The 13,037-nt window shown below is 47.0% G+C and overlaps 1 protein-coding gene across 2 annotated transcripts in view; it reads left to right on the forward strand.

The window, feature by feature from the left end:
- Window positions 1–13,037, forward strand: part of GTPBP3 (GTP binding protein 3, mitochondrial) — an 81,796-nt gene that overhangs the window by 12,728 nt on the left and 56,031 nt on the right. Inside the window, exon 3 of one of the 2 annotated variants that reach the window (XM_078669643.1) lies at window positions 7,806–7,892. The exons of the other annotated variant lie outside the window; for it this stretch is intronic. Coding sequence (XP_078525769.1) covers window positions 7,806–7,892 — 87 coding nt within the window. The remainder of the gene's footprint in view (window positions 1–7,805; window positions 7,893–13,037) is intronic. 2 annotated transcript variants of the gene reach the window in all.

Consider the following 13,037-nt stretch of genomic DNA (forward strand, 5'->3'; position numbering starts at 1 on the left):
GGGCCAAAAGGCCCATAGGAATGAATGGGGAGTATCCCTTATTTGCGAGTAGCAATTTGCTACTCGCAAATAAGATAGCGATTTAAAGGGTGCCAGGGGTGTCCTAAGGACACCCTGTAGCACCCCTTAAATGCAAATTGAAACAGGTGTTGCGCACACACATGTCCAAAGGACATGTGTGTGTGCAACATGCAACTTAGAAAAATGCTTTTAAAAGCATTTTTCTAAGTTTTTGCTATTTACCGAGAGGTCTGACCTCTCGGTAAATAGCGGCCCAAAAGTGCAAAATCGCAATTTTTGGGTTTCGCCTGCCGAAGGCTGCGCTCTGCGCAGCTCTTCAGCGCAGGTGAAATCCTATGTCGACAATAAGGAGTTCTGGAACGTCCCCCGGCTCTCATTGGCTAGCTCCATAAATGGAGGCTAGCCATTGAGTGCCGGATCTGTCCGTCAAGGCCGGACCAGATTCGGGGGCGTTCCCGAGATTTTTTCCCAGGGCGTAGTTACGTTTTTTCCCGTTCCCTCCCCTTTCACTGGAAGTCTGTCCATTCCCGCCCCCTCCGTGTGCCTTTCCGCCCCCCCTCCCCCCCCTGTCCTGTGCATGTTTCCCGCCGTCCGTGTCCTCTCCCGCCCCCTCCCGCCGTCCGTGTCCACTCCCGCCCCCTCCCGCCGTCCGTGTCCTCTCCCGCCCCCTCCCGCCGTCCGTGTCCTCTCCCGCCCCCTGTGTGTATTCTCCAAGGGTAGTCTCCCATCTTTGCCCGCCATCACTGCCTCGCCGGTTTTCCTTCTCACTAGTTGGTTTCTACCCATGGCGGCTCAGGGGCTGCCGGATCTCGCGAGAGCGGGTGCCGCGGGACGAGAGCAGCAGGCTCGAAGCGCCCTGCACAGGCCTCTGCAGCAGGGGACATGGAGCAGCAGCAGGAACCGGAGACCGAGGTCGCGCCCGCGGGGAGCCCGGCGGCAGTGATCTCGGAGGTGGCAGAGAGCCCGCGCTCTCCCAGGGCTGGCCTGACGCGGATCTGTGACTTGCTGAAGAAAAAGCGGAGGCGACGAGAGGAGCGGGGCGAGCAGCGCAGGAGCCGCACGGCTCACACCGCCCCGGCCACCACCAGCAGCAGCAGCGAGAGCAGCGGCAGTGAACCCAGCAGCGAGCGAGAGGAAGAGCCGGAGGAGGAAGAGGAGGTGTCCGAGGTGAGACCCGCTCGCAGCTTATTTCCCATCCCTTAGCATCCCCTTATGAAAACCGTACCCCTGTCCGGCAGAGGGACCCTTCCACGCAGAGTGGGATCTGCCTTTCCAGGGTTGCAGACAGGGGGCAGCACCTTTCAGCCGGTGTCCCCCACTTGACCGTGAGTGACCCCAGCTCTCCCCGGTGATGCAATCCTGCAGCAGATCCGCAGTGGTCATTGACCGACTCGCCTACTTTCTACCCCCTTGAGTAACTCAGACGGTGACACCCAGATCCATACTTGTAGGATAGTACCAAGAACGCGACATGGCACTTTCCGCTGTGAGGATGATACACATGGATGTTTACATATCAATTCCACGTAAACCAATCAAGTTCAAGAAATCATCTTTTGGTATCGTATCCGATTCTGTTTAATGCTTTAGTCAGCAGATCCATTTGTCGGTGCCAGATGGTCGTTGATCCTCATTTGTTACTAAAATGTCGATGTACGCTGGCATTGCCTCGCTTTAAAAAAATATATATTTCAGGCATCTGAGGCTTTCATTGCATTATCCTACTTTGCTGAATCGCTTTTAGCCAATTTTGTTGCTTTTCGAGTACTTTCGCGTTGCGCTATTCCACTTACCTGCAACGGGTGCGGGGCATTCGTGTCAGTTTTACATTCTACCCATTCGCACATTAATGATCGTTTCCTAGGTAAGCACGATAGTGGTTACAAAACACGAATTATAAAATGCAAACCGTCATCTCTCAATGTTCTTTATGAGGAATTGCTTTTTTTTAAATACCAGTAGACGTATGCTCATTTATTCTCAGAGGTGGGTTTCACGGTATTGAGTCACCTCACATTATCCAGTTACGTTGCAGATAAGGAGGAACGGCTCATTATTTGAACGTAACACTTAAGAGAGTGTCTGAAGGACTTCCACGCCTTTCATCTTCGTTAGGGCGGGAACATTTCGTTGGAATTTATTTTCTGCAGTCTGATATTTAACGCCTCCACCTGAAAGTCTTTATCCTGCAGCTGTATACCAAGCTCCACCTTAATGAGTTTTTTTATTGCTGTGGGACGAATCAGGTTTTCGTACCTGTTGTGTTGATATATCAATTCGGCAAATTATTGCTAATATGTTCTGAAACTCGAGACATGTTTTATTTGTTTCCCTTTCCGTTGTTTTTCTCTTACCTCATCTCATGTTTGCTTGTAAAGTTGACCCAGACAGACATTGTCTGCTCTGCGTCATGGAATTGGACCTTTAATAATGTTGACTATTGGTTCAATGCTCAGTTTATTTTTGTCTCGACTCAGGTTTACAAGAAAGGTGTTTTTAGCTGTAGCCATGGCCGTCATTTAAGTGGCCTTTTTTATTTTGTCTATTAATAAAAAATATAACGCATGAAAATACTAGAGTAGAAATGCTATGCAGATCTGTTTAATGTAGAAAATGGATGGTGCCTAGAAAAAAGAGCAATTGCTACCCAACATGTGCACTCATGTCAAATTCAACCTCTGGTAAAAAGTTCACCATCATTAAGTTACCTTTTAAAGTTTGTGGTCGGGAGGGGGAACATGCCAATATGCATTAGGGTGTAGTGGAATGACCAGACAAACTGGATGACTCGCTTATTGCAAGAGACTGAGTGGTTCAAGGTTTACATATGTTAGTTACATTATTTTGGTCTTCCCAACGGTAATCGGAGCCCGAATCTGGCTTATTTTTTTCTCTCCCTTTTAATTGTACTTTAGAAAAACATTCTTGAATTACAAGACAGCTGTCAGTTCAGTTCTATATGCTTTATTCGGGTTGTGGAACACCCATAAAAGCGATTTACAGAATAAATAACATTCTTTTGAAATCTAGAACACGACATAATGACCGACATATAGTGGAATCATCAAGAGCCAAACGAAGCAAATTCATAACGGCATGTTACAATCTCACATTAGGTCTATTTCATGCGCCTTTTTGCCCATTCATCTCCTTCCTCGCGCCGCATCCCACCTGCTGACAGGGCGCTGATTGCCTACCTAATGCTCGAGTGACCTAGTTTCTAGTTTAGCATTGTCAAAAAATTATGGATTGCTTAAACAGTTCGCGCACAGGAAGAAAAAGACTGCAAATCCAAGAATGCTTTGAGATTTAAACGTGTGCCCATGTTTCTCGTTTAAATCTTTCTCTTGGCAGTGGTTTACCTGGAAGCTCTGATGACATGCACTTGAATTCAATAAAGTGAGGGTGTATGTGGCGCTCGAGCAGCAGGGAGAAGACAGTCCGCAAGACAAGGGCATTAGTGATGAGCATTACAGAACAAGTGAGTTTTGAGAAGGGACCTGAAACGTGCGTAGGGAGAGGCATTTGCGAGAGATTAAGCTAATGGCAATGTAAATGACAATGCCATTTATTTCTGTTTTCAAAACCAACACATAAATACAAAATTTGTCATTTACAATGCCAATAGCTCTAACTTTTCCAAAGGCGAAACCATTGCATTGTAAATGCTTGTTTATTGTGTCATGAATAGCATTTGAGGAATCTCTATTAGAGATTCCTTAAATGCCATTCCTCGCAAATATGCGAATTCTTACATAGCGATTTTTGCATTTGGGATGATGAATACCAAATGCAAAAATCGCACTCGCAAAGGGCCAGATTCTCAGAATCTGGCCCTTTTGCGAGCGCTTTCAGCTACATGAATCAGGCTGTATATGTAATAAGCGGCCAATTTCAGGGATTTTACGATGTTTGTATCCACTGAATCATAACTAACCAGCAACTCTTGTTTTTTAAGTGAATTTTTATTTTTATGATACTATGGCTCTCCCCACCATGTACGCATCCGGCTCTGGGCACAGCCTTGGATCTTTCGTGTCTCAACAAACAAGATGAGCCCACAATCCTTTATTTGCTATTCTTTGGAAACGTAGCGTTTCTGTATTACGTATACTGTGTTTTTGCATCATCTGTGCTGGTGGCATTGTCAACTGTTAAATCTTTGCCCAGATTTACAGTTTTAATTTGTCCGCCTCATCCACCCCGCACCACACCCGGCCTCCTACCTCTTTATTTATTTTTTAAGGGATATTGAACCCCTTGTAATCTAAAAATGCAACATGACGTGTTAGGGTAGGGAATCTTTTTAAGCATATGTAACAAATAAAAGGAGTAGTCTGTGAAAAGCTGGTTTGTGTACTAGAATTGAAACTTTCTCTGCACTTTGAATTATATTGAGATCTGATTGATTTATATATAAATCTCCCACATTTCTGCACAGAATGTAAGAGCTGTCTACAAAGATTTGCACACTTAAAACTTTCACACAAATGTAGATTTTTACACAGTGCAGCAGTTGTGCTTAAACATTCAACCGCTTTCATAATGGCGCAAATCCCACTTGAGTTTAAAGTACTTGCTCATGTTCAAAAAGTGTCTCTCTCTGTCTCACTCTCTATCGCTCTCTACATATATATATATATATATATATATAGATATAGATATAGATATAGATATAGATATAGATTTATATTTACTTCATTTCTGGACCCACTTGCTTGTTTAACTTGTTTGTCTTATGCAGCGGGCTGAAATGTGTATGTATAATGCGCTGTGGAACCAAACCTGTATTACTGAAAGCCTCTCCGTCGATCCCGTCTCACAGGATGACTCGTCTGTGGACTAACAATACCCAAGGGGGGGGTACATTTTTGCCCACAAGCACTGAAGAGCCTGGAACTCTGTTGCTGGCATTCACCACACCCCAAAGGATAGTCATGAACTTTACATGTCAGTTTTAAGAAATGTAGACCTGAAGCATGCTTGCCCTACGTATGTAGGCATTTTATCCAAGAAAAAGCAGGTCAATTTCTCCCAGAAGAATGCTGCACCATTTTGAAATTTTGGAAAACTTGTAGAGTGGGAAATCTGAAATCTTGGCTTTGCTCTGATAATATTTTATATTGCCCAAAGCAGAACAGTAGTTCTCTTTATCCTTCCACTGTTCAATGTGTAGAATCTGTAGGGTGTTACTAGAAACTTTTTACTGTGGGAGCTTTGCTAGAGCTGATGAAACTGGCTTCACCCCCCCTCCCTTCCATTAGAGTTTACATCAGGTTTGTCAAACGTCTGTCCATGGCGATGAAGATGATTCCAGATTGTGAGGACGACCACATAAAGGTACATAATGAAAGAATGAAAAACTTATTAAGCGCAACGATTACACAGAGTTGGCTTAGCGCTAAGCGAGACAAGAGGCAGTGAAACTTATTATTTATGTACAAAGAGCCAGGTTTTCAACCATTTCCTAAAGACAAAGAAAAGTTCAGGAGGAAGCCGGTTCCACTGAAGTACCGTAGACCTAAAAGAGCATCTATTGCCCCAAGAAGAGCGTTCGACAGACCGCACCTCCAAATACGTAGCAGAGCTGGAATGCAAAGTCCTGCCAGGCGTATAGCACCTCAAATTCTTCTTAAAGTAAGAAGGGCCTTCGCCTTGAAGGGTCTTGTAAGCCTGGCACAGAGCCTTAAAAATAACACGTTGCTTCACCGGCAACTGGTGTAGTTTGATGATGGCTTCTTTTGCTGATTGAAATTAAGTTTTGAGACTTCAGCATTTTGAAGAGTTTTCAGTTTTTTAAAGAACCTTTAGACAAATCTAAATAGAGACTATTTCAATAATCCAGTCTCGCCGGAACAAGAGCTATGACCACTGTTTTTAAAAGACCGAAAAGGTAAAAATTGTGATTTTTTTTATCTCTCTATTGTTATGAAAAGAGACTGGTGTAACCCTAGTCATGTGCTTATATTTTAATTCATTGTGCACTAGGACCCCAAGATGTAACTTTAGAGACAGGTGTTGGTAGTGGACCCAGGTCGGGTGGTCACCATACTGGGGTCCAGAAAGACAGGTTGAAAAACCATTCGCCTTGTAATTAAGTTGACCTCTGCAAAGTATAGTTTAGTGAATAGGATAATTGTTCTCTTTTGATTGAATGTTTTTAGAAACAGAACTGGCTTAATTAATCTGTATAATTTGGTAACAATCCATATACGGCAACTTTATTACCTAAAGCTCATGTCTTTTTAAAATGAAAATGAGAATCTGTAATTTTATTTCAATTTTTTGGGTGTGTGGAATTGTGTTTTAATTATGTATTTTATGTGGAATTCTTCGGAATTCTGAATCATAATAAATAATAATTGAATTGACAGGTTATTCCCAAACAGGATAACCTCTGTCTTTGAGGATTTTAACTTAAGACAATTGCATCCATCCATTTACTTCCTGCGACCACACAATTCCTGAATACATCTTGAGTGGGCATCATTCTTTGAAAGAGAGACCACAATTTAGGTATCATCATCATATTATGCTAATGAAAAACCAAATGATTTGATTAGCCTGGCCAAAGGAGTCACGTACAAACTGAATAACAAAGTGCTCAACGATGAGCCCCGCAGAACTCTACGAGGCAGAGAATAGGGCTCCAGAGTGAAAACACCCAGAGAGACTGCTTGTCGCCGATTACGGGGGAAAGACTGCAGTAGGGCAAGTGCTGGTCCATGTATCCCCTGGCTGCACATACGTTCAACCCAGAGCCCATGGTTGACCGTATCAAAAGCCGCTGACAGGTCTAGCAAGATGAGAGCGGCACTTCCTCCTCTATCCAGTGTCACTCCAGTGTCACTCCAGCTTCTCTCCAGTGTCACTCCAGTGTCACTCTAATTTCCTCGGTTACTCCAATTAATACTGATTCCGTACTATGACCCTGTCTATAGCCAAACTGAGTGTTGTCGAGGAGATGATTCTCATCTATAAATGAAGCGAGTTGCACGTTCATCACCTTCTCCACCATCTTTGCTGGGAAGGAAAGCCGAGATATTGGGTGGTAGTTGTTCGATTCCATCACTTTAGGTTGAGTTTTTTAAATACTGGGAGCACTGACGCTGATTCCCACAAAGAGAAAGATCCATGTCTTAAACATAACAGAATAGGTTTTTGACATGCAACGATTCAAAGTGCTAGTAATTGACAGACATTGTTTGCCCTTAAATCATGCTTTATTCAGCCCCTGCACCCCTACTGCCATTGCTGAATAATTCTATCCTGCTTCTCAGGCACTGCAAGGGATAGAGGGACTGAGAGGGAAGTCTTGTTCTGCAGTGACATCTAGTGGCCCTTCGAATGTATAGCAAGTGACTTTGGACATTGCTGGATGTTGAGTGGTGTTCTTAGGGAGCTGATATGTCATTTCACTCACTAACTGCCCTACACATACAAGGATCTCTCATGACGGCAGAAAACATTTTAAACATGTATTTTACTGCCTTCTGCAGGCTGCTGGAAGTGGGGGGATGGCAATATAATCTCTGCTTGGCAAAACATTTATTGATCAGTAAACCCCTGTCTGATTAAATGCATGGAAGGTTTATCAGAAAATTGACAAGTGTTTGAAAGCCCTGTTAATGACTCTGCCTATAAAAATGTCTTGCTTCTTGTGACCTCCACGCTTTCCTTCTCACATCTAATGCTGATCCCTACGGTTTGAGGAGCAAGGCCTGGTCGCGCCAGCCTGGTGGCTGCGGGAGAGCTTATTGTCTTATTGTGACCCACTTTTTCAGGTCCCAAGAGCTTCACGGGTGAGGACTGCTGCGAGTTTCACGTTCACGGAGGCCCAGCTGTGGTCAGCGGAGTCCTGGAAGCCTTGGGTGAGTCCCCTTTAGCCAATATCTGCAAAGTGTGGCTCAATGGTTAGAGTGGCAGACCCTGATGCAGAGGTCTGGCCCGGGACCAGGGTTCAATTCCCGCCTCGGCGGGTCTTGGGCTCAATTGTCTCGGACCTGATAATTCTCGCTTCGGTGCCTATTCCAATCATGGGTCCCACTCTGCAACTCTGGGCAATAGCTTGCTTAATCTCCACAACGGCCCCAACAGCGCTGGGATGCCTGGCTTCACCTTGGGGGTGCCCAGGAGTGGGCACTTCACAGGGAAAAGCCAGGAAGGGTTCCACAGCGGTATTTGTACAAGCGCCGAGATACCCCAGCTGGGGTCGATTCGTGCGCTATACAAGTACACTACATTTACATTAACATCAGAAGATGAATACTGACTCCAAGAACTTACTATCTTGGCACCGCAAACACATGCGTGAGCCATGTCTAGGCCGCATTTGAAATAGTATTTATCAATCACATTAAAAGTACGCTTTAGATGCATATAATTGATTTAAAAATACAGTTTAAAAAACGATCCCTTTAAACCAATATAAGTAGGTCATTCAGCTCTTAAATATATTCACAATCATCTGTATTTTTCTATTTTCGGTGCTTTTGCCTTTTCTAAAGGAGTGTTGTTCAGATTGTGAATCCACGTTGCAGTCACAGGCAGTCCATTAGGCCTAGTAACACGATACAATGTTTACGTTGGATATTTCAGTGTCCTAAACTGCTGTTCCTAGTGTAGTTTTGAAAGCCCTAAACCAGAGTACAGAAAGCGCTTCGATGCATCATTAATACAGATTGCGTGCTACACAAGTGCCAATAATCGATAAATAACTACTGTCACCTCGCCGAGACATCGATGCAGCACCATAGGTCAGTGTGATCAACATAGTGTTGTCGTGAGCTTTCTCAGAGGTTCAAGTTTTATCAACCTCCAAAGAATTGGAGACAGACTGGAACCAGCCAATGCAAACCTGTGAGCTTTTGATAACAGCTAGGTCTCAGCAGTGGGTGCATTAGGCCACTGAGATATCCTGTCCATTACTATCTAAGAAGATACTTATCACTGTTTCATATTTGCTTATAGTAGCATGAAACTTGGGAAATAATGGTTAAATCGTTTATAGCATTTTTCTGCCAGTGTCAGTGCAGTGCATAATCTGTATTCCACCAGTCTGAACAAGATGAGATGTATCACTGCTGCCCCCTGGTGGAGAGGAGCCTGTATCTCTTTATATGGCACTGCATAACCAGTGCAGTTGTTGGCAGCTCCAGGAGCTCCCCTCTTAACCCGTTTGCTGCTTAGAACGTTCAGCGCCAGTGCTGAACGTTCGAAGAAACGGGTGCGGCCGCGGTTGGACGTGCGCAGCACCAGTGAGGTAGCTCGCGCGACGTCCAACGGCAGCAGCGAAGGGGTTAAATAGCCGCATGAACTGTTGTCTCTCTCCCTGTTCCTAGTGCTTCCTACCTCCTCCTGACCCTGGGCGAGGCAGGGCTGGACTCCCCCCCCCCCCCCCCTAGTCTCGGTTGTTAGTCAGATTCCTTTTTTGGGCATGCCTAGTCAGTTCTATTCCTCTAGAAGCAGCTCTTGAGATGCATTGTGATTGGACGATACATCTCCATTAATTTACCATTAGCCAGGCACGCGCTGGAACTGATTGGTGGGAAGTCGCATCGCTCGACACCCTGCGGACTCTTTTAATGGAAGTGACCTCATCTGGCTGATAACAGTTCAGGGGGCACATGGACATTAAGGCTTCAATGTCTGCACACTCAGGCATGATTCTGTGGTCAGTGTGTTTAGAAGAACCAACTCCGAGATGGGGTGTAGCGCCCCAAGGAGAATTGTATGCGGTTAAAAAGGACGCACGCACACTGGTGGGTAGAAGGTGCCTAGACTGTACCCTCCCTTCACCCACCTCTAGACACTCTTCTCTGGGACATACAGTATTCTTCTGAGACTCACGGCTGCGTCCCCGAGTAGCAGCTACTGTCCTCTGCAGAACATGTAACACAAGTGTCTCCAAACAGTCAACCACAAGCTACCAGGAGCCTCCAGACACCTTCAAAGTAGCTTACAGCCTTGAGTTCATTATTAAATAAGCACAGGCTCGCATCTGTTCTAGGCATGTGGGCTGCTGAATTCATATCTATAGCATAGATCGCCACCTAGTGTTGGGTCCGGATGATTGCACATTGTTGTCCTGGAAGAGTCTTCGAAGTATCACGAGATAGGTGGCTCCTCCCCTGGACTACAGTGCGCATGGGCATCGACTCCATCCCCAGATTGTTTTTTTCCGCCATTGGGTTCGGATGTAATTTTGTTATGTCCAGTTCGGAATCAACATAAACTTTTTCGAGGCCCGAAGGCCTTTTTCGAACCGTCGGTATTGTTTGCGTTCGGTGCCCAGTTCTGTTCCGACTTAGTTCCAAAGTTGGACATCCGGGGAGTCGCGTGGCTCTTCGGTGATCGAGGCCCAGTCGACGCAGCAAGACCTTCGATGACACAACATGGAACGGAGCCCGTTCAAGAAGTGTCCCGTGTGTGGATCGAAGTATCCCCACATCGACGTCCACCCGGTGTGCAACAAGTTCCTGTCGCCGGACCACGATGAAGCCAGCTGTATGGCGTGTTCCAGGTTTCGTTCTAAGAAGACGATTCGGCTTCGTGCGTGGCGCGCATGGAGGCCCGGCTGTCGGCCCCCGGCGGACATCTTCGTCAACGAAGAAGCAGACGAACACGAGGTTCAGATGCAGATTTCACCTCCAGCGGAGGAACTCGACTACGACTATGAAGCGGATGTCGAAGGCCTAGAAGTAGAAGAAGTCGTCGACGAGGTAGGAGACGACAATGAGGCCTATGGGGCCATGGAAGATAGCTCAGAGGAAGAGCTATGCCCCGTTCGAACAATTACAAAGGCTCAGGTCGAGGGATCGCCACACGGCCTTACGCAAGACCTTACACCTGGATCCACGGCCCCGCCTCCAGGCCCGGTTACGGACACTTCGGCAGAGCCGCCATTGTCGAAAACGAAACCGAAAGTGAAACCATCGGTATCGACAAAACCGAAAGTGGTTGAGACGCAATAGAAACCGAAGACGTCTGCTCCTCTGTCGACACCCTCGTCTTCCGAGGTGTCGGGACAACCCAAGCCGAAGAAAGCTATTGACCCGGTGAAGTCGGGCAAAGGCGCCGTGCCAAAGGTGGTCAAGGGCGTCGAGCCGAAGTCCAAGAAGGGCATCGAGCCGGAGTCACGCAAGAGAGTCGAGCCGAAGTCCAAAAAGGGCGTCGAGCCGAAGTCAAGCAAGGGCGTCGAGCCGACGACTGGGGCACCGAAGCCAGTAATCCAGGCCGCCGATCGGAAACAGCCGGAGTCGATGTCTGCTGCCACGGAAGGAGGGTGTAGCGCCCCTAAGAAGGATGCTCCTACACCTCGGCCGGAAAAGCCCAAGTCATCGACGCTCGAGTCTTCACATGTTAGTGGATCGAGATCGTCTGTCGGATCGACGAAGCCGTCCGCTTCCTTTACGAAGCAGGTCTCGGACTCCCTGAAACGCATCAGGGACAAGGTTTCGGCAGAAGAACTGAAGACACCTTCCACCCCGAAGCAATCGGTCCCAACGCCAAAGTCTTCGACGCCAATCCTCTTCACGTTGCCGCCGAAAGTGGCACCGAAGGCCTTCGCACCACGATCGGTGCCCGAACCGCACTTGCAGAGATCTGCGGGGTCGAAGCCAGCTCACCCGGCTGGGGGCTTGAAGCATCGACCACCCTTGGTGGAGGAGCAGTCGAAGCATTTCATCGATGCCGACACCGGGAAGCTTACGCTTTACAAAAGAAAGATCACGGCGACACAGCCTTTGGAGTCATACACAATTCCTCTAAAGCGCAAGAAGCCTGATTCAAATTCACCAGTGTTGGTAGAGCCACTGGTTCCTCGGACTGCACGACTTGCCACACCCTCACCCACTTATTCTGATGTGGAGGATGCTGGGGATGAAGACGAGGAATACAACTTTCCTGCCAACACGGATCCTGATGAACAACAGGACTCATGGGTGGGGGCAGGAGACCAAGGGGATCAGCAAACCGCCCATTACCCTCAGGTGTACAACATCAAGACCTCTCCCACTGAGGATTCTGCGGCATTTAATGCCTTAATCGAAAGGGCGGCCAAAAACCACGAAGTGGAGCTCCACGCTGACCCTGTGGAGGTGGACTTCCTCTTTGACACTTTTTCAACAGCTGAAAAGACTGTAAAGACTCTCCCAATGCTAAAGGGGGTCCTGAAACATGCTGCGGACATTTTTAAGGAACCCACACGGTCAAGGGTAGTCAACCCTAGAATTGAGAAAAAATACAGGCCGGCACCTGGCGATCCTACCTACATCAAGGGCCAGTTGCCAATGGACTCTCTAGTCGTTTCTAATGCCCGCAAAAGGGCGAATTCGCAAACCACTGGTGAAGCTCCTCCCCCGGACAAAGAATCCAAAGTGTTGGAGGCATCAGGAAAGAGAGTAGCAGCTCAGGCGGCCAATATCTGGCGTATCTCTAACACGCAGGCCCTCTTGGCTAGATATGACAGGGCACACTACGACACACTAGAGACCCTGTTGCAACATCTACCTGACCAATATAAAGAGGCAGCGGAGATGCTTATCCAGGAAGGGAAACTCATCTCCAACGCTTCCATTAAGTGTGCACTAGACGTTGCGGACACTGCAGCCAGGGCAATTAACACCAGTGTGATGTTGAGACGTCAGGCATGGCTCAGAATCTCCGGGTTTAAGTCGGAGATACAAACCACCATCCTCAACCAGCCGGTGAACCCTGACAGATTATTTGGTCCTGAGGTGGATACCACCCTGGAAAAAATAAAAAAGGATACAGAGACTGCTAAGTCTATGGGAGCTCTCCAGTCCTAACAGTTTAGAGGGAGCACTTTTCGTCGCTCAGGCAATAGAGGTGTTTCCAAATGTCCCAGCAAACGCAATTCAATAAAGGTGGGGCGCAATCCTCCTACACCAAGCAAAATAGAGGAGGATACCAGGGCAACAGCGCCAAGGGCAGAGGTCGAGGAAACAACAACTCCCGCTCCTCCGCCACCAACAAACAGTGACGCCCTGTCACTG

This window comes from Lissotriton helveticus, chromosome 12, assembly GCF_964261635.1.
Source record: "Lissotriton helveticus chromosome 12, aLisHel1.1, whole genome shotgun sequence".
Taxonomy (NCBI): domain Eukaryota; kingdom Metazoa; phylum Chordata; class Amphibia; order Caudata; family Salamandridae; genus Lissotriton; species Lissotriton helveticus.